Genomic DNA, 22,424 nt, shown 5'->3' with positions numbered 1-22,424 from the left:
CAAAGCCTGGGGTTTACTTGTTTTTACCATATATCCTAAAGGGAATCATCAAGTTGGAATGCAAGGATATTAAACAGTAACTTGAAGCTGTATGAAGAAACAAAGACCTCAGTAAAGGAAACTGCGTGGACAAACACATCCTACCACAGGGACGCTATATTGGGTCTTTGCATTGAGCTGCTGGCACGGAACTTCAAAAACCGCTGGAATTTCTTGTGTGATAGGAATGTTTTTGTTATGCTAGTGAGACAAGTCATTGTGGGTTATCACATGCCTTCAGGTTGGTCACCATATGATTATATAAGGGAAACTCTGGGCAAGGCCAACCTCCAGAGGAGGAGGCTAGAGACTGACTTAATCAGTTAGGCCTTTGTCATGGAAACCTCTCCCCACATCTCTGCACACAAGGGCTCTGGAGCGCTCCTTGATGGCAAATGAATGCTTGTGCTAGGACAGTGACATGATCATATTTCCCAAGCAGAGGACATGATTACTCTGTGTCCGTCCCACCAACTTGCCTTTCATATCTCTTCATTTAGCTGCTTCTGACTTGTAGTATTTATAATAAAACTATAACTGAGTTTTCATACAGTCCTTTCAAAGGATTCTGTGAATTGTTTGAATGAATTACTTAAGCCTTGAGAACTCCTGAATTCACAGCTGATTAGTAGGAAGTATGGATGGCCCTACAGACTTATGATGGTTATCTTAATAATCCTTCACCAAGCATCCTGTTCTAACTGGATAGTTAGTGTCAGAATTCAGTCTCAGAATAGCCACAGAAGCAGAGAGTTTGAAGGGATAGTTTAGCGTCCTAGGATCCGCATGGAGCTACATGCACAGAAAGAAACTGGTTCCTTTGCCTTAGCGACTCCTTAGGAACTCCTAACAACTTCTTCATAGTCAAATATATCACGGAGCACATTCTAGAACTAGAGGCAGCAGGCTAATTGAGCCTGAAGCAGTTTTGGGTCCATGTTCAGTAAACCAAATGTTGATTTCTGAGTGAACTTTTAGGGAAAACCCCCTATTTGCCATTTCATTCCAATGTATGATTGGATAAGCATGTGATTAAAATCAGATGCACCATGGGAAAGGACATGCTAAGCCAGGCCTATCAATCAAGACAGAAAGTCATCCACACCTTGCCCCTAGCAACCAACTCTTCTTCCTGGGTCCCGCAAAGGAAGCAGTTGAGAAGTACCCTGGGGCTGTGGTGCAATTTCCCCCAGCAGCCACTGCTCCCTTGCAGCATATCTACACTGCATGCTTGCTTCTAGATAAGATTCCCTTGCTACTTTGCTACTTGGGTGTGCCTTTTCAGTTCTTTGAACAGGATGTCAGGAACCTGGTAATGGAGCTGGAGAGGTGGCTCAGCAGTTAAGAGCACTAGTTCTTCTTACAGAGGACCTGTTTGGTGTCTAGCACCCATGTCCAGTGACTCACAACCACCTGTTGAACCATCCCATGCCATCTTCTGGCCTCTGCAGGCACCAAACTCACAGGCACATATCCACACACAGGCATACCTGCATAGACATGACTAAAAACAAAAATACATTAACAAAGAACGTAAGAATGTAATTTTTTGCATTACTTAAGAGATAGAAGACTAACATTGATTATAAATATATGGTAATTGGCATATAATGTGTGAAATGCCACAAATAAAAGCTCATTATTATCAAAAGGTTTAGCTTTGTACACCAGAGGAGACTTGAGCATATAGTGGGCATATGTGTGTGAATACTTTTCTCCTTGGCATCCAGTCACTGGAAGGAAAGGTGTTTGCCAAGAAATAATTCCATGGAAAGTAGCCACAAATTCCCCTGGGCTTCTAGATTGTAAAGCTGGTCTAATTGGCTCTCCCCTGGTATTCTGAAGGAGTGCCTGCTTCTAAGCTGGAGCAGCCGAAAGAGAGTGCCAGCAAAAGGGGATGTCAAAGAAGTCCTTTTCTGAGGGCCACTTATGTCCCAGTGGCCAGACGGCCACCCCTTGCAACATTACCTCTGGGCTGATGGCACAGCCAGCCACCAGGAAGTGAAAGGGTCAACCACGGGCATTATTTAGAAACTTGGGCACCCAAGACAGCAGATCCAGAGGTGCAAAATTATGTGTGACCTGCATTATATCACATGCTTTGTTCTGTTCAAGACTAAAGCGGTTAGCATGGGAAAGAGGAAACAACAAATTAGTTATGTAACTTGACCCATAAGCATCTGATTTTTTTAATTTAATTTTTTTATTTCTTTAAAATAAAGTGAGCACACACATAATTTTCAGTGCTCTATGGCCTAACAATACAATCGAAGGGAACTAACTGCTCACCCTCGAAAGACAATTTCTGACATCAGACTTGCTCTCTAGAGGTGCAGGTGAGTGCGGGAATGGCTGTGAGCAAATGCAAGCCTGTCTAACTCAAGGATTTCGTATCTATCTGCCCAGCCACTCTAAACACCTATGGCAGGGAGCCTGGGCAAAACATAGTAGCCTAATGAACAGATTAGGAATATCATCCATAATGCCATAGTGTAGTGGGTAGCCATTCCAGCTTTGATCTGGAAGTTCTAACTTCCATTGAGGCTTCAGTAACTGTCATGCCTACAAGGCGGGGACCAGAGAGGACCCTGAAGACCCGAGATCCGGATGCACTGACTCTCTTGGTTCCTAGACCCTGGATGCTGGAGGTAGACTGAGCAGAGTTCTCCAGAGAACACTGCCGGACTGTGCTACACCTTTCCCAGACCCTGTATCCTATCCCTTCACTTGTAAGTTACCCCACAAAAATAAACCTCCCTTTTAACTACGTGGAGCGGCCTTAATAATTTCACCAATATTAGGAATATCATCCATACAGTTTGAAATTTGGTTTTTAGCTTTTTTTTTTTGTATTTTCTTAATGGGAATATGGAAACTGTTCACCTTAGCTGTCCAACATTCCACCAGTGGTTCATGTTCTGTGTGCTAGAACTGACCTGTTTCCCTTCTTTGAGAAGACTCCATATTGCTGTAAGAAAAGTCCATTAACACCAAGGGGGAAAAAAGAACAACAAAAACAACACAAGATAATAGTGTTTTAAAAAACATTTTTAATGAAGAAATAATTCCATTCCAAAATATAGACACACAATTAAATAGTTTAATCACTTCAAAATATAACATGTCCCCAGGAGGTTCCAACACACACACACACACACACACACACACACACACACACACACACACACACACAAAACAATACTTAACAGCAATATCAACAAAACAAAACAACATATTATAGTAGTTTTGTTACAATACCAATGAATATTGTGAACTCTTTAGTGTTTCTGAATTGGTTATTTCAAATGGGGTCAAGTTGCAGTAGTCACAATTTAAAATGTCTTATGTTAATTAGCTTCAAGATACAATGAATGCTTCTGATTTTTTTTTTCCTTTTTTGGTTCAAGGTAAAAGTGTCCTGTCTTCTGAGGACACAGTGGAGTTCTTTGCTTGTGGTTCCTTGTGTGGAATTGAACCAAAGTGAACTCAGCAACCAAAGGTCGCCATATTTACAAGATCTATCTACACTTAACAGCCAAGAACTAATAATGGTGGACGAAGATGGTCAAAATAAGAGCAGACGCCAGTGCTAAATTATATTGCAACAGTTTGGCTCATGCATATAAGAAAATACGTAATATATATCACACAAAGGCCACAATCTTAATGCAATTCAGTTCACATTACTACTTACAAATGAACCTTCCCTGCCTTATTATAGATCATCCGATAATCCATCTTTGTAATCTCCAACACGTCTCCCTCTGACCAACCAGACTTACCCCAACTTCCATCCCGACAAACCACAACCAATTCCTGAATCCTGTACAGTAGATTTCACCCACCTCCTGGCCACAGTGCTGTGGGGGAGGCTTGGCAGTGTTAGACCATTGCCCATTCATAGGCCATCAGCGCTGATGGACGTGGATGTGCAATTCATTGTGGGATAAGAAAGAACAACCCCTGCGAGATATAGCTGAATGGAATGGACAGGACAGACGAAACCTGCTGGGTTTGCATTTAGAACAGGCCCCAAAAGTAAATTTGGAGAGCCAAGGAAAGGAACCCACCGACAATCACAAAACCCCAAAACAACACACGCCATTTTGTCTCGGTTACAGGACAGGGGTGCTTGAATCTGGTCTCAGTGCTGACGTGGAGCTAAGGGAAAGAAAAGGTGGCTGGTTAGTGAGAAATTGCTCACTGGTAGTGGTTTCCAGAGAGTTCCTGCAATGGCTTTGTACGATGGAGTCATGGGATGGAGCTGCTTGGCAACGGAGGCTGTGACAAGAGGGACGGTTTTCAGTAGAATGGTTCCAACCTTAGACACACACTTGGATGTAGAAAACCAAAGAGACAACATGGGTCAGCTCAGTCCCGTCGGTGGCGGAGGGCCACCGGCAGGGGCTGAGCTCTGATGTACTATGTGGCTCTGATTCGAGCTGACAGAAATGCAGAAATGCAGGTATCTGGGATGTAGTGGTTTTCAGTACTGAGTATGAGGCACCAATGGCCACCTGCACCATCTAGAGAGGTGTGATTTCACAGAGGATGGGCAGGGGAAGAGAGATGAACATTGAGACATACCAACAAAACCCGCAACAAAATCCACCTGTGCAAAGAAATCAGAGAACTGTGCAGTTTGTGAAACTTTGGTGCTAGCCTGTGCTCAGGGAATTTTGTGAGGCGGGTTTTCTCGAGAGATAGACTAAGAACACCCAGGGACAGCGCGGGGGGTGGGGGGGGGTCCCTCTACTGATGCCAATCAATCAAGCCCTTCCCCCACTGATGCCAACCAAGCCCTCAGCTATCCTCAAGGCAAATGATTTTGTTTATAAAGGGCAGCCAAGGAGGTTTCTGACCGAATGCAGAGGCAAGAACACCCAAGAGCCCTCTGCAGACAATGGGCTCAGAAAGGGAGTTCTTAGCCACTCAATACAGTCTAGGTGTACGGGGTGGGAGGGGGCTTCTGCTAGCCTAGTGAGCAAATTGAATCTGTGGTCCACTTAGGACATTCCTCATTTATTCTGAGCACTTTCCCCCTCCTTCAAGACAGGGTCTCATGTAGCCTAGGCTGGCCTCCAACTTACTATGTAGCTGAGGACGACCTTGACCTCCTGATCTTCCTGCCTCCATCTCCTGAGTGCTAGAATCACAGGCATGTGTTACCATGCCAGGTTTACAAAGCTCTGGAAGATTGAACCCAGAGCTTTGTGTATGCTAGGCAAGCACTCGACCAACTGAGCTCCAACCTAGTCTGGATAAGGCCCTTTTCAGTCTTTGTCATACAACTCTACTCTAGAACAAGGATTTCCATCTTACAGAACACATCGGAACTGTTAGGAGGGCTGATTAAAACATGGATCACTAGGCCCAGACCCAAGAGTTTCCGATTCAGTGGGTCAGTCCGGGTTTGGAGCCTAGGAAACTGCGTTGCTAAGACTTTTGGGTGACTCAAACATTGCTGGTCTGAGGGACACATTCTGAGACTCATTGTTCTGCAATGATATTCTTTTCTTTCTTTCTTTTAGAAGAAAAAACCAGGAATTCCAGAGAGGCTGCAAGTTTAAGACAGCCTGCAGGTGTCTGGCTCTTTCTTTTCCTTGTACATCAGATCTTGAAATAACCAATTTCGCTTCCATTTTCCCCAGGATCACTAAGGGAGGCCCTTTTGAGGTCTCTCTACTGAGGGGCCTCGTGAAGGACCATCCACAGGCTTTGATCCTCTTGTCTTTGAGAGTTCTTTCACACACCAGCCTCCAGCTGAGTGTGAAATCCCAATACCACCTGGAAGAGCCAGTCTCCTCCTCTCACAAGACCACACACGGCTGCATGCAGAACAACAGGTGGCCAGGTAAGGCAATCAACATCCAGAAAGGAAAAGCGGAGGGTGGGCGGGCGAGCGAATGTCTGCAAGCGCGCTTTAAGCCCATACTTTTAAAGCTGAAGGCCTCGGAACTACCCGATGAGGGAACTTGCCAATGAGCAGTGCTGGGTAAGACATGCTTCCTAAGGATACAATGTGGAGAGCAAGACCTGGAGGAGTGCAGAAAACTGGAGTCCGTTGGGGGATCTTATGGCACCTGTGGTTTATAAACAGCTTTAGTAACGAGTATTCCAAAAACATAGTTCACAGTTTTTAAGAAGATCTGTGCTGATTTTAAAAACTAGATTCTATATCATTTGAATGTTGTCTCTCTCTTTTTTTTTGAATATGATATCTATTTGGAAAAAGTATTTACATTAAATTCTATGGCTGACTCATTAGAATATCTTAAAGGAAAATAACCCAAAGTTGGAAATATGCCCCCCCCCCAAATCCCATCATTTCTGGTGGTGGCAGGTTTAAGTCATTTCTCAGAGGGACTTGGAGACATGGGCAGGCCAAGGACCCTTCTTGGCTTCTGGGTTCTGAGTCTTGACACTCAGAAACCAAATCCTATTGCAGATTATTGTTTTTTTTTTTTTTGGAAAATGTATAGTATATAATAAAACTGTCTTTGCTAAAATCTCAAAGAATCCAGAAATGAAACTCCTAGCTACAAACAGTATTAATATTGTCACTGTAAACTGAACGGGTTCAGTATTGTGTGCAAAGGTTCAGTATTGTGTGCAAAGGTTTAAAACGCTCGTTAATACTACTGCCCGGTGTTACCGGCAGCAGGCTCTCAGCCTGTGGATGTTTGCTTTGAACCAGGGATGAGCCATGTTACAGGAGATGGAGTTGATACATTGTCTAGGAACATAAGTCTTGCCCCCCCACCCCCCACTCTAAAACACACACCTATGAACTACAAATCTTAGAACAGAAAGCTAGCTGCACTACAGGCATCGGAACACATCTTAGGGGAGGGGGGTGGTGGAGCTGCTGGATGTGGTGGCTCCTCTCTCCGAGCGAGGGTGAGGCTGCGGCCAGGCTGCTGTCTTCCTCCTCTGTGTAGGTACAGCTCTCTCCATCACCGGATGTCATGTTATTTTCATCATCTGTCTGACTATAGCTTGCCTGGGAATAAGGAGTGTGTAATTTTTTTTTTAAACAGGTGGAAACTGTTTCTAAATTAGGGCTCAGTAGCTTAGGGTCCCCCACCCAGCCCCTTCACGCACACACACTCATGGTGTTACCTTCCTATGAAAATTAGGATGTCTTAGACACTGTGTGTCTTCCGGAAGAGATGGTTTAGAGTTCTCTTCACTAACCTTTCTTCTTAAGGAATCTCTGGGGTACCCCTGAGGCTCACGAAGAGTTAAAGGCACACAATGGTTTACAAACAGGCCCATAGCCTGACTTGAACACAGGAAGAGTCTGCCTGCTCCTTAACTTCCATGTTCTGCCTTTATTCATGAAGGACTCTGCCTTGGCAGCTGACTGACTGATGTCGAGCCAATAAGTTGTTTCCGGACCCTTGTGTAAGACAGGCATGTCCTTTCGGATAATTTTGGGATTGCAGTATAGTCAGAAAGTCCAAACAAGAAGATACTAATCATACAGGTAATTCTAAAACTGCAATTCTATTGAGCTCATTATGAGCATCCTACCAGGGTAAAAAAGAGTTATAAGGTGAAATGTTGCTTTTTTTTTTTTTTTTTTTTTTTTTTTTGTAGCACTCTGTAAGATTGTAAATGCATTTTGCCGACTGGCTGATTTTCAGCAGCAGGCTGGTTTGTGGTTAGGCTCCTGCAGAATGCTATCTAGTCAGTGTATCTCCGCAGTAAGTGACAGAGGGCACCCCTGCTTCATTTCTCACTACCAAATTTCCAAGTAAGGAAAAAAAAAAAGAAAAAAAAATGGCTTCTAGGTACAAAAAGAACATGATACAATTTTTATGTGGGTTTATAGCAAGGCCATTTGATTACCTTAAAAATATATGTTTTTCTAAGATCAAGCCTCTGATGTTTAAATAATATACAGAACAAAAATGATTAAAATGTTGGAGCTAAGAAAAAGAAAATGCTATTAAGGAAAAGCCTTTTCCTTTGGGACTAGATTGGTTATAACTGGAGTGAGTATTTTCAGAAACAGCTCCTGGGAATATTTTTCAGTGTAGTCATCGTGAATTAGGAGAGGGTGTGATGTCACATTTTCAAATGCAAGGGAGGGCGACCAGAGTGTGGTTGTAAGATCCCTTTTTAGAGCTCAGAAGGTCTGTCCCATCAGCTCTATCTTATTCACTTGATGGGAACCTGGGGGCGGAGTGAGGAAGTTTGTAGTGTCTGAGCTAGCGTGTATCCATTTACTACTTAAAGCTGAAGAAACATATTCATTCCCCAAGTTAGCAACTGGAGTTGGCCGAGTATATTATCAGCTACACTCATGTGATTCCAGAGTTGGGAAGGGCTATGTAACTACACTAGACACAAGTCCTGATTGCTGTAGGAAGTGCACTAACTTAGGCTGTGACGAAGGACCACCAAGGCCATTAACCAGAGCTAGAGAAGCCATCTAGACTTACGGGACAGTGGGTCCCACTGTCATTGCAGGGAGCTGAGTCCTGGCCTGTTTATAAAAGCTGAAATAACAAAGTCGTTCTGAGTCCCATGGCTCCACTACACTTCTGTGAACACTGTGGTAGCTCCCCAGGACCGCATGGGATCTGAAGCCTGGAAAGGTACGCAGACATGTGCATGTCCACAGCTAATTATGGTGTGCTAAGCTCTTTCAAACTATATCCCATGTGCCCACCTCCTGTGTGTGAGGCAGGTATAATATCATGAAGTACAAGAGGAAAGTGAAACCCTTAATAATTTGTCTAAATTATGCAAAGTATCGGTGAGATGTGTATTTCAAAATGGTTCTAATAAAATGCAGAGATCAAGACTTAGATCATGACACCCAAGTGATTCTAACAGTCAAGTACTAGATAAAGAAAAAAAAATGACTTGAGAATTTGGCCCATTATTAGGTAAATCTTTAGAGTGGGATGAACTAACGCTTAAGTTACCTTTTATCACACTGAACTCCTCAGTGGGTTTGAATTAGTCACCCTCAAAACACAAGGCCACAGGATTTTTTTTTCTTTGATGGTGTTGTCCCTTGCTACAGTGGACACATAGGTTCTTTGGGAACTAAGGAGCTGACATCTAGAGATGTTGAGGTAGCTTGATCTTTTCCTTCTCTGATGCCATTGGGGATGTGGCCACAGAGTCTGGTTGCACCTCAGGTGCCACGGAAGTTTTCTGTGACAACTTCTCTAATCCACAAGTAAAAAGTCGACTTCAGGATGTCTGGGGGGTTTACAGAGGATGATAATGAGCTACCACTCTGATAGCAGCAGGGAAGGCGTAAACTACATCACATAGAAAGAGTGGCCGTGAGCTTAGGCTAAGAGCTGTCACAGCTCAGTCTACAGTGTCCATGCTTCCTCCCAAACAACAGGGTACTTACTTGAGAGGAGAGTGAGAAAAGGACATTGCATTCAACCTTGCAAGCTGACCTGTGGGTGACAAAGGACACAAACAAGAAAGGTGACATGTCAAGTCAGTGAGGCCGTCAAGCTGGTGAATTATTTGGCTGGAAGCCATGCACAGAGACACAGAGAGAGAGAGAGAGAGAGAGAGAGAGTCCAGAGAACAACAGATGCATTCCATCCATCCTGATGCCAACCTTCGGCTGACACAGCCCTTGAAGAAGACCACTCCACTGTGCTCCAGGATACGCATTTGAGTGAGAGCACACTCCCCCGCTCCTTTCCTTGAGACCATCAAGCATGGAAAGGCAAGGAGAGAGAGGAACCAGAGGTTTACCGGGCATGACAAAAACTCCAGTTAGATCCTGTCATTCATAGAACGACCCCCTTTACTTTACTCATGTGACATTAGCTAATAATTCATTAAGAATCTAGTATTTGTTATCGACTGGAGAAAAGGCACCTGAAAAAAAAAATCTAGAATTCCAGTTACTGTTGTCACTGAACCTCAGAAACGGAAGATGAGCTTCAAGAACAGGGCCCGGCAGGCCTCTCCAACAGCCCGACTCGGATGTTGATGATCCAGCCGCATCTCCAACAGCCCGACTCGGATGTTGATGATCCAGCCGCATCTCCAACAGCCCGACTCGGATGTTGATGATCCAGCCACATTTCTGTCCCCCTCGTGCAGACCCACATGAGATGCATTTAGGATACCACCCCTTAGGCTTCCCAGAGACTCCCAGCCGGCTTCATGCGAGGCTGGTTCCTTTCTATGGGTGAGCTGGAGAAGGCACAGAGAACGAGCTCACCATGGCTTTGTAATCAGGTGAACGTATTTGTATCTCAGGAGCATTGGCTCTACACACTAAGTATTTTTCTTCTTCTTGAAATGGCTTGAGGAAGATTTTCACTATCTCTGAAAGGCGGCTGCTAGGCCGAAAGGGCTGCAGCACATTTGAAGCCACACTTTGTTCAGATGATCTCAGGCATCGGCTTCTCTGCTGCCACAGTCCTCTTGGGAACATTTCCAGGCTCATTCTGCACATAACACAGGAGCCAGACCCAGTTGGCTCTCACTGATTCTCTGTCCTTCACTGACAGAGTGAGAGAGGGCCACTGGTGACCCAAGACTGTGGAAAAAGCTTGTGTGGCCACTGGACAAAAGGTCTGATAGGAAAACAATAACCCGCTGGGGCTGGGACCAGCTGGGCTCTACCAGGAAACCATCCCTGAAGGCTCAGAGCCCAGCCACACACCTGTGGAGAAGCAGGCAGTGGAGTGGCCCTGAGCGGCAAATTCATTACTTTTGGCGAGAGTAAGCAGTTGTATTCCTCTTAGTGGCATGAACTGTGTTCTGTGTATTCTCAGATGGGTTAGGGTACTGCGACCTCTTTCAGCGTCTGCCTTGCTGAACGGGGTCTTCCAGTTCCCCACTGTTTCTCGGTAAGTTTTGTCACCTTCCTGCGTATGTTTGATGTGATGTGGGCAACGAGGAAGTCAGGGACAGTTCAGGGGAGGAAGTGGATTGGTGTTTGTTCATTTTTCTTGTGCCATGTGTTATATATATATAATTTATATAACTGTCTTTTTTTTTTTGGCTTTTTATTTGATATGTGGGCTTCTATTTTCCATGTTTGTATGTGGTGTGTGTGTGTGTGTGTGTGTGTGTGTGTGTGTGTGTGTGTGTGTGTGTGCATATGTTTGCCAGTGCATGTATTGGTGCAAGCATGTGGGAGCCCAAGGTTGCTGTTGGGAGCCCTCTATTGCTCTCCACCTTATTTATTGAGGTCTTCTAACCGAACCCAGGACTCACCGGTGCGGCTAGCCTGACTAGTGTGCTTGCTCCAGGGAGCCCCTGTTTTTACCTTCTGACTACTGGGATTATGGGTTGGGCCACCACGCCTACCAGATTCTGGAAACCCAAACTCCAGTCTTCACACTTGCTCTACAAGTGCTTTGTGTACGGAACCGTCTCCCCAGGTCCCTACATTTTAACTTAGGAGAAAAGACTTCTTACAATCCCGAGGTGTTTGGATTGGCTGTCACTATGATTCTGCCAATGTCACAAAGGCCCCTTTCACTTTCCAGATCAGAATTTGGAAGAACAGACAGCTACAAGAGGCATCTAAAACATCACTGTACGAGATGCATGGACTGAGGGGTACCAGCAGAATATTCTGGAGAAGTAGGGAAGAAAGAGGGAGGAAGGCCTGCGTTTTCAGGGAATGGGAAGGACCTGGTTGTGGAGGCCTGTGGGGAGGGGCAGGGCTGCTGCTGCCTCCTGTACCTGGAAGGCCTCGTCCTGCAGCTTCTGCTTCAGGTATTCCTCCATCTGCAGCTCACTCTCCAGCTGCCGCACAGACTCGTTCTCATAGTTCTCATCCTCGGGTTGGACGTAAGGATCCCCGTCTTCTGGGACGCTGGGAAAAAACATAAGAGGTGTTTGGGAACAGTCTTAACAGAGAAGAGTGGGTGGATTCCTGTGCTGTGTCTCGCTGTCTTCCTTCATGTGTTTTCCCTGAGCCCCCAGTTCACCTTCATGTCTTCTTCAACTCAAAGGAAAATAAAACAGAATGTGTGTGTGTGTGTGTGTGTGTGTGTGTGTGTGTGTGTGTGTGTGAGAGAGAGAGAGAGAGAGAGAGAGAGAGAGAGAGAGAGAGAGAGAGAGAGAGAGAGAGAGAGAGAAGTTTGGAGAAATTTGTGATTAAAATGTTTTATTTTAATCAAACCTAGTGAGGAAGTCATTGACCATTTATGTTTTTATAGGACATACAGGAATGATAGCCCTTAAAATGTTCTACAGTCTTAAACAAGGCAGATCTGTCTTTAGAGGTATTGTATAGTTTCACAACATGGATTTTTTTTTTCCTTTCTGAAAGGCGAGTGAGCCCTCTAGTGAAATAATGCTTAAGGAAATGTGTGCATGATTTAACTCTCTTTGTATTCTGCCACATACATACTTACACACACACACACACACACACACACACACACACACACACACACACACACGCATATGCACACACACACACACACACATGCACACACACACATGCAAATGCACATGCACACACAAGCACACTTGAGCACATGCACACATATGTAAACACACTTTATGGTGCAATACGTCTTACAATACCAGTGATTTGATACTAGGATATCACACCATAGCTCTTGACCTTACAAATTTTTACTAGCCCCCGAATCTGAAAAATCCATTTGCATTGTTCAATTTTGTTATGAAATAAGCAAATAAGATTGACCTCATTCAGTAATGGGGACTTTTTCCACCCAGTCCTCCCACGTGTAAAGGACTTACAAGGCTGAACACAGGATCACTACCTAAATCAAACTACGTTGTTGGGGCTAAAACAGCACTTTTTTTTTAAAAGGCAGTGTTGACAGTAAAACACCCTCCAAAATGAAAAGTTGGGTTAAAGAGAGGTTTTGGGAATGGACATTAAATGTCATTGTTCATGTTTATCTTATCTATGGGGCATATTATTTTTGGAGGTTTAGGGCCAACCTAAAAGAGTCCATGAGGCTTCTTTGAGCTCCCCATTTTCAACTACCAGATCACTTGCTGGAAGCTGGTTCTGGTCTCTGGCGACCAAGGGGGAGTGGGTCAGAAGTGGGGAGGCCTTTCATAGTCTTGAGTTTTAGGACTGGGGTAAAGATGTGTTACATAGCTACTATAAAATACATAATAATAAGATATGTACATATATATCTATTTACTAGAAAAATGTCAGTTTACCACTTTGAATAACATATCAAACAATTCTAAGTTTTATCGGAAAGGACAAGAAAACAAACCAAAACCAGGAGTCACACACCGCCATTTTAAATGACACAGTGGTCTTGTTGTGTTCTTGCAGGCCGCTGCTTCACAGCTGGCTTTCAAAACCAGGTCTCTTTACAACTCTGTTACTTCTGGCCTTTTACTCACTACTTAGAACGAGAACCAGAACACCAGCCGCACTTCTGGTTAGTTTCATCACTGGGTCTGTAAAACAGCCGGTTTATTTTGTAGACGAGTGTGAAGTACTTGTCACATGAAGCCTTATCCTTCTGTTGTGATATCCTTCCAGCCCTTGTCCACATTTATCAGCACTCTAGCCCCCAACACCCCGCTTCCTTCTCTTCCTTCTTCTCACTTTGTTCCCTCTCTCTCTGGGCTCTTCAGCTAGGCCCGGAATTTGCCCTTATAGTCAACCTTGGTTTCCTCTGCTGATGGAGGGAGGGTCACAGCAAGCCTAGTGGGATGCCATTGATGCTGTTGGCTTTGGTCGAATAACACAGACCTCTTCAGGTAGGGGGACAGATGAGAGGAGCCAACGGAGGAGGCACACATTCTTAAATAGCGTTAGCAATGTTAATGCGGTCTTTACTTTTTCTCCTGTGAATGAGCAAACCTGTTGGAAACAGGCTGTTTGGCCCCCTGAATGACAGCCACCAGACCCTGCTCTTATTGGCTGTCTTGAGGGGGAAGCTACCAGCCAAGCAGCATCACCGTTGGCGAGCGGCCAGACTGCAGTTCTGGAAGTCTGGCTGTTCTGAACTCTGTATCGTTACTCTGAAGGAACACCACTCCAACAGCCAAGGATTTCTGCAACCACAGGAGCTGTGAGAGCCAGAGTTCCTGTCTTCAGAGTCCTCAGTGCAGTCACACAGATTCTAGGCAACTCCCAGTGGCTTTGGAAGACTCCATTCTATGAACTCTGTAACACTAACTCACTAACTCTGTAACTCAACTGACAGCAGTGTTTACTCAGGAGGGGAAGGGGACAACCTGTCCCATGACCCAGCAAAAAGTCGGTGCTTGCTGCAATTTGAGGCTTGTGATTGGCTCATAAGTAAGGTTTGAGAGACATATGTACGTGTGTGTGTGCGTGCACACGCACATGTATGTATGTATATAGATAGTCTTTCCTGTCAGGGTCTTCTGGTCTAGGACATTATCCCAATATATGCTTCTCTTGAATGGTCTTTTGCCTACTTATGGTTCTGTCATAGGTAGGATGTGCTGTATTGGTCGCATAAAGAGCCCAACCCTGTCATGGTAGCAATAATAAAGAGGTGACTGAAGAGTTGGAGGGAGTCACCAGGAGCTGAGGCTCTGGCTACAATGTTCAAAACTCCAGGCTGTAACACCAGGAGGCATCTGAAGAATTCCAGAAAATGACCAAGGGCAGAAGGCTGCGTAGAACTAAGATCAGAAAAAATGGTGGAAAGCTTTGAGAGGAAGACAGACCCTAGAGAAGCTGAAGTCTAGAAGACAAGAAGCCGTGAAGAGCTGATGGCAGGAGCCGAGGCTGTGAGGACTACAGTTTGCGAGTGCTATCACATATCACAGATCGGAAATCCGAGGGTTCTGACTTCAGGAAGTGTCGCCATAGCCCCCAGCACTGATACTTAGGCCCAAGAGCTGCAAGCCTCCTCCACATTGGACAGTGTGGAGCCTTTAGTTCTCAAGACTTGGAGCCAGACACTTTGGAATCTGTAAGCCGAGCCCTGAGCCTCTGGAACTCAGGGCCACCAGGGCTTGGGGAGCTGCCTCTTGCCCATCTGTGACTTTTATTCATATAGAGGAGATAATCCCCAGCTATTTGTGATAACAACCTCTGCAAACGGCTTCTGAAGGACAGCGTTATACATATTTGATGAGTCGATCAAACTGGGCTCCTTTATAAAGAGATTCCGTGTGTTTAATGACTTCTCTCCAATGCCATTCTAGCATCACGACTGTCCCCTAATTAGTAAAGTCAGAAGACAAGATGACTTCACTTCTGAAGTGGCATATGTGGCCTGGGAGAATGCTTTCCCTCTTCTTTACTGCAAGTGACGTGTAACTTAGGGTTTGTTTCCAATTTTACCATGATACAAATGTGATGTGTATTCACTAGAGACCATTCTTTGAGTCTTGAATTAGTATCTACCCCAAACTAGCAATATGTGTATGATTCCGTCTTGGGATTTGGCATCATCAAGAAGTTGCGGCCCTCTGTTGGTCACATGGGTCAGAAGGGTAATGCTTGATACCCTGCAGTGTGCTACCAGTGTTTCTAGGCCACAACAAACTACAGCTTAGTTGCGTTAGATGTGTTTTTGACTTACAGGAAGTTTACTGGAGTATGTCTGCCTTAGGTGAGCAATGCTTTCATTAAGCACTCATTATTTTAGGTCACTCATGCTCTCTGGAAATTGTTAAGAAGGAAGAACTCCCAGTACCAAACTTAAACGCAGCTCCCTTCCGCCTCAAGGGGAACTGTACCCGTTTAGTGTTTTTTTTTTTTAAACTTTCTAGAGGCCACCCACAAATTGCTCCGCACCTGAGAAAATGCCCCCAAGAGCAGGGTACTTACATGTCACCGTGCATGGTTCTTGTAGCTCCACTATGAATGTACCCAGGTTTTCGGGCGTGGATTTGGGCTAGAAAAGCCTTTTCAGAGGTTGGCGATGGAACCAGACCTTCAAACTGAGTTCTTGCAAATTCAGAATCCACAGCACTTTCGGTTTCACTCGCCACCTCTAGTGGGCAATGGAAGACACAGAGAGTGACCCCTTAGGAGGCATATGACCCAGAGATAAAGGCCCAGCCTCCCCGGGAAGCTTAGGGCCCAGAAGCAAGTCCCCAGGTCCCACATGCAGCAACATCAGTGTGTCCGACACCAGCCAGTTGTTTTTTTTTTTTTTTTTTTTCCTGAGGTGAGAGTAGGTACTGAAAAGAATGAACTATAAAATAGTTTGGTATACAGCATTTTCTTTCTTTATTCAGGGCTGGAGAGATAACTCAGTGGTAAAAAGCGCTTTCTGCCATTGTAGAAGACAGAGTTCCACTCCCAGTACCCATGTTGGGAGATTCACAACCATTCACAACCCAAGCTCCAGGGGATCAGAATCCCTTGTCTGGCTTCCACGTAGACAAAGCATGTACACAGGCAGGCACACACACACACACACACACACACACACACACACACACACATGTGCAGACACATACATGCATACATATAAATTAAATTTTTCCTTTAAAACGTTAAAAATCTATATTTGACAATGATCAGGTCTCCAAGAGGGACCCTGAGCATAAGGACCCTTCCACAACAAGCCCACAAGAGAGAGAACACAGAAACACACCTGAATTCAGCTCTTTCACCAGAGAGGACATGGTGTTAGTGATGGAATCCGCCGCGACTAGCAAGTCATTCCTTAAATTCCTTCTTGAACCTTCAAAGAAGAAGCAACAATTTGAAAGTGTTACAGCCCTTCCTTCACAACCAGTTTTAAGCTGCTTGTCTATCAACTCCTCCTGAGGTGAAAAGACCCAGAGAATGATGAGGTTTGTAGAGTTCGTCATTCCAACGTGGAAGTTTTGGAAATGAGAGGGATCAGCATGGTGACCTGGCACAAGCTTTGGTACTCCCTGTGAATCAGAAGGTGTGGACGCCCTACTGAGGACAACCCACATTACCAGGAGAGTTGTAGTTTCCAAGCAGTTGTGGTCCCAGCCCTTGCCTGGTGGCTGAGCACCCTGGAGCCTGCCCTCGGCCAGCATAGGCTCTGTCCCCTACTGGGTTCCAGTGATCTCCATTTCAGGACTGATGCCTTTTGAGATCGGGATACCATGTACTGAATGCTCCCAGAGAGTGGAGAAGGGGTAAAGACTTGGGCTTCTGCTCTTAAGGTGCTGGGCAGATGATGCACCTTAACGTGGACTTGCACTGCTGGAAGGTAGTCCATTGCAGAAAAGATTATTCTTACATATCGGGCACACTAAGGGTTAAATGGGTATTTGCAGGTTGGTATGGGAGTGGGGAAGGTGGAGATGGAGTCGAGCATTAATTACCACAGTATCTTCGGAAGGGTTCGAGATTCCAAATATGCCACTTACAAAAAAAGTTACATAGCATGAGTGTTTCGTGGGCTAGGGGTGGCCTGTAGGTGATATACTACTGTAATTTCTCACATTACATAAAATAACATTAAATGACTAAAACAATAAATATATTTAAATCAGAAAATCGAAGAGACTAAGTAAAAAAAAAAACATTAACCATAATATAAAGCATCAACAGATAACATACTGCAGGTCTTTAAAATCTGATTTAGATGAAGAACATTTTCCTTTCTAAAAAAAATTGAAAAAGAAACATATTTTGTGAATTACATAGGTAGCGAGCTCTTGCATGACATTCATGCTTAGAAGAAACTTGACATGGAGCCTCCATTTTTCCACTGTAGAGGAAAACAGTCTGTTAGCGTTGCCCATTAAACTGTGTTAACATTTTATCCCTGTATATGATGGATGAGAAGGCTTGTTTCCACACATGGTTACTATCCTTAGACATGGCTGATGTCAAAAAACATTTTAAAAACACTGCTAGGCAAACAATGATTCTGATTAAAATGTCTATTTCTGAAATCACTAGTGAGGTCACACATCTTTCCTTTGCTGGCCATTTATACTTCTTCTGCCTGCTGATTCCCTTCGTCTGTTTTTGTTTGGGAGAAATGCCTCAGTATTTTTATGCACAACTGAAGTTGTGAAATTTGATTGGCACATATACCAGAGAAGGTTCCTTGGAATCTATTATTTGCTTTCTGTCTTTGTTTATGTTTTCCTTTGATTTAAAGTAGCCAGTCTGTGGTGATATTTTATTTGTACTGAAATGTGATTTTAATTTTATGTTAATAAATAAAGTTGCCCTGGGGTCAGAGCTATTAGAGCCATAGCAAGAGCATGGTGGTTAGAAGAGCTAGGTAGATTTCTGTGTGTTCAGGGATACAGCCAGTATTGGAGACATATGCCTTTAAGACCTGGAGGGCGGTACTTACAGGCAGTGATGAGGCAGTCATGTGGTTGGGTTTACAACCAATGAGAAGGCAGAACAGAAAGACTATTTAAACACAGACAAACAGGAAGTAGCTCTCTCTCGGGGAAGCTAGGAGCACTGCAGGAGGTAAGATTTTATCTCTGAGCTCTGACCTCTCGGCTTTCTCTTTTACATTGGCTCCGTGTTTCTTATTTTAATAAGACGATTGGTTACATCTACATCTGGCGCCCAACGTGACAAGAATCCATTAAAAACTGCTTGGGGCCGGCTCCCTAGCCCCGGCCCAGGTCTGCTTGGCCTCAGGCCGGACTGTGAGCTGCTTGTTTAAAGCCAGTGCTACAAACAACTCAGGCCTGCCCTGCTAAACAGGGCCCCTGCCTGTAAAGCCAAGCCTTGACTCGGCTCAAGAAGGAACAAGTGGCTGGCTTTAAGCTTTAGCCGGCTACCCCTTCGCTTTCACTTTCACTTTCAGTTTCACTTTCGCTTTTGCTTTCTCTCTTGCTTTCTCTCTGTCTCTCTGTTTCTGTCTCTCTCTCTCTCTTTCTGGATTCACACCTAGGACACTAGGTGGCTCTTTTGAAATTCGCTCGGATTTCTACTGTTCTACGCAGATTTGGTAAGTCATAAAGGAAACTATTTAAACGACAAATTTTTTCCACATTTAAAAAAAAATGGGTTTTCTGTGTACATTGGAAGAAAATTGGGTTTTTGAAATTTTAGGCAGTCTGACAATGGAACAACTATATGAGAAGATTAATGTTGATCGAATTATGCAGTTTATCACCATGCTTATTCTCATTTTACTATTTAAAAAGATAGTCGATTTAAGTGCCAGGATAACAGCTTTAGAAAAACCTGTTAATTTTAACAGTGAAGTTGGTTCAAGTTTGGATCATAAGGTTACAGAAAGAAAGCCTGTTTTCACACAGTCACCCTTAATTTATCCTGTAACCGTACAGCAGATGCCTGATCAAATGGCTACACAAAATATCTGGGCTCCAATTGAACTGATGGATTTTAAAAGGTTTAAGGAGGCAATAGTATCTTATGGCATGCATTCCCCATATGTAAAGCAAATGTTAAACTCTTGGTCAACATATAATAGGATTATACCACAGGACTGGCGGGACCTTGCACAAGCTGTTCTAGAACCCAGCCAGAGACTTCAATTTCTAACGTGGTTTAAGGAGGAAGCTAGAAACGTAGAAAAACAATGGACGGATAAAGGAATACAAGTTTGTCAGGATCAGCTTATTGGAGAAGGCCAATATGCTTCAATACAAACACAATGTTTATATGATGTTCAAACCCTAATTTTATGTCGAATGGCAGCCTTGAATGCATGGGACAGAGTTGAGGAACCAGGAAAAAAACCTGAGTCATTCACAAAGGTTATGCAAGGCCCAAAAGAATCTTTCACAGATTTTTTAGAAAGACTGGCTTCAGCAGTAAACAGAATGGTCTCAGGATCAGAAGCTAGTAAGGCAATAATTGAAGCTTTGGCATTTGAGAATGCGAATGCAGCATGCAAAAGAATAATCAGGCCGTTAAGGGCAAGATCTGCACCTTTGGAAGATTGGATTAGAGAAACAATTAATGTTGAGGCTGATGAGCATGATGATACGTGGGTAGGAGAAGTAATTTCAAAAGGTTTGAGGAGTGTTAGATGTTTTGGGTGTGGAAAGCAAGGACATTTGAAAAGGGACTGTAGACAGGTCATTCCGAGAAGCAATGTTTCTTCAAGGAACAATGGCAAAAGAATGCCCCTTCCTTCTGGAGTATGCAGAAGGTGTGGTAAGGGAAAACACTGGACCAACGAATGTAGATCAACAAAGGACAGACAGGGTAATCCTTTGCCTCAGTTTTCGGGAAACTCCCGGAGGGGCCTCATGCAGGCCCCCATAGCAAAACCAGTTCAAACCTTTCCTGCAGCTGTAGAGGAAATCCCTGCTCTGAGCGATTAAATAACCAAATGACTATTGGAATAAATCATGCTGGTCAGGATGATGAAAAAGAGAGAATAGAAAATTCAGGAGAAAACATAAAGAAAATTTTTTGGCAAACTTCTATTAATGAACAGAGACCAAAATTAACGATAAAAATAAATGGTGTTTTGTTGTCTGGTCTGGTAGACACAGGTGCGGACATTACCATAATTGCACCAGAATTTTGGCATCCAGCTTGGCCTCTTCAGGAGGTAAACGTTCAACTGTTAGGAATTGGGACATTATCTGGAGTGAAACAGAGTGCAAGATGGCTCGAATGTATAGGTCCAGAAGGACAGAGAGGAAAATTAAAACCATATGTCGCTAACATAGCTATGAACCTGTGGGGTCGAGACTTGTTGCAACAATGGAATACTCAGATTAAAATCCCTCCAATCTCAGAAACAAATCATAAACTAGCACATGTTGCTGAGAGAAATATTAGAAGGCATTATTTTGAGTGGTCACCAGCCATCCATATTATACAAGAACAGGGCACAACAACTGATAATCCTCCAAAAATACCAACAGCTCTACCTTTAAAATGGTTAACAGACAAGCCTGTATGGGTTCAGCAATGGCCTTTAACAACAGAGAAACTCCAGGCTTTAGAAGAGCTGGTAGAAGAACAGTTAAATGCTCAGCATATTGAACAGTCAACCAGCCCTTGGAATTCTCCTGTATTTGTTATTAAAAAGAAATCTGGTAAATGGAGAATGGTAACAGACCTTAGAGCAATTAACAAAGTAATTCAGCCGATGGGCTCTCTACAATCTGGAATTCCTTTGCCTACTCTGTTACCAAAAGGATGGCCTCTCATAGTTATTGATTTAAAAGACTGTTTCTTTTCAATACCCTTACAAGAAAAAGACAAAGAAAGATTTGCTTTCACAGTGCCTACTTATAATAATTCTCAACCGGTTAAAAGATTTCAATGGAGGGTCCTCCCACAGGGAATGTTAAATAGCCCAACTCTGTGCCAATATTTTGTACAACAGCCATTGGAAGTGATACGTAAAAAATTTCCTAAATCTATAATTTATCATTATATGGATGATATTTTACTAGCTGACTCAAATGCAGATACTTTAGAAAGAATGTTTGAAGAAGTAAAGAAAATTTTGCCTTGCTGGGGATTACAAATTGCTCCTGAAAAAATACAAAGAGGGGATTCTATTAATTATTTAGGATATAAAATAGAGCTACAAAAAATTAGACCCCAAAAGGTGCAAATTAGGAGAGATAGAGTACAGACTCTTAATGACTTTCAAAGATTATTTGGAGATATTTCTCATCTACGAACTATTGTTGGGGTAAAAAATGATGAACTGACTAATTTGTTCAAAACCTTAGAAGGTGACAAGGACTTAAATAGTCCAAGAGAATTATCACCTGAAGCTGAGAAAGAATTGGCCTTGGTAGAAAAGAAAGTACATGAAGGGCACGTGGATCGTATTGATCCAAAGCTGGATTGCATTTTGGTTATTTTACCTTCTAGGCATTCCCCTACTGGAATATTAATGCAGAGGGAAGATATTATATTGGAATGGATATTTTTACCAAATAAACCAAATAAAAAATTAAAAACTTATGGGGAAAAAAATCTCTGACTTGATTTGGAAAGGAAAATTGAGACTTCGTCAATTAGCAGGAATAGACCCAGCAGAAATTGTCGTACCTTTAACTAAGGAGGACATTGAAAAATTATGGACAGAAAGTGAACCTTGGCAAAGAGCTTGCAGTAATTTTTTGGGAGAAATTAACAGCAAATATCCCAAAAGCAACAGAATTGATTTTATAAAGAGAGCTTATTGGATCTTGCCTCGAATTGTACGGCAAAAACCCATATCTGGAGTTCGTACATTTTATACAGATGCCAACAAACAAGGAAAGGCAGGTTACAAATCAGAAAATTTAAGTCAAGTCATACAAAGTCCTTATAATTCAGTGCAAAAATCAGAATTGTATGCTATTCTGTTGGTATTAATGGATTTTTCAGAACCTCTCAACATAGTAACTGACTCTCAGTATGCTGAAAGAGTGGTATTACATATTGAGACTGCAGAATTTATCCATGATGCTTCAGAATTAACTTCACTATTCAATTACAAGATACAATCAGGAAAAGGAGTCATCCTTTATATATAACTCACATC

The 22,424-nt window shown here is 43.4% G+C and overlaps 1 protein-coding gene across 24 annotated transcripts in view; it reads right to left on the bottom strand.

The window, feature by feature from the left end:
- Positions 1-3,438: 3,438 nt before the first annotated feature.
- Dtna (dystrobrevin alpha) overlaps positions 3,439-22,424 on the bottom strand; it is a 370,573-nt gene continuing 351,587 nt past the window's right edge. For 11 of the 24 annotated variants that reach the window (XM_076554802.1, XM_076554803.1, XM_076554812.1 and 8 more), the window contains 4 exons: positions 16,587-16,676; positions 15,812-15,977; positions 11,734-11,866; positions 3,912-4,200 (listed from right to left, as the gene is read on the bottom strand). In XM_076554802.1, the coding sequence (XP_076410917.1) occupies positions 4,060-4,200; positions 11,734-11,866; positions 15,812-15,977; positions 16,587-16,676 (530 nt within the window). In that variant the 3' untranslated portion in view covers positions 3,912-4,059. Of the gene's footprint in view, positions 7,043-9,421; positions 9,471-11,733; positions 11,867-15,811; positions 15,978-16,586; positions 16,677-22,424 lie in introns of all 24 variants that reach the window. The other 13 variants (XM_076554814.1, XM_076554813.1, XM_015988016.3 and 10 more) reach the window with 3 other exon arrangements.

This window comes from Peromyscus maniculatus, chromosome 19, assembly GCF_049852395.1.
Source record: "Peromyscus maniculatus bairdii isolate BWxNUB_F1_BW_parent chromosome 19, HU_Pman_BW_mat_3.1, whole genome shotgun sequence".
NCBI classification, from domain to species: domain Eukaryota; kingdom Metazoa; phylum Chordata; class Mammalia; order Rodentia; family Cricetidae; genus Peromyscus; species Peromyscus maniculatus.
Note: the sequence above shows the minus strand (reverse complement) of the source record. Positions and strands in the feature narration are given on the sequence as shown.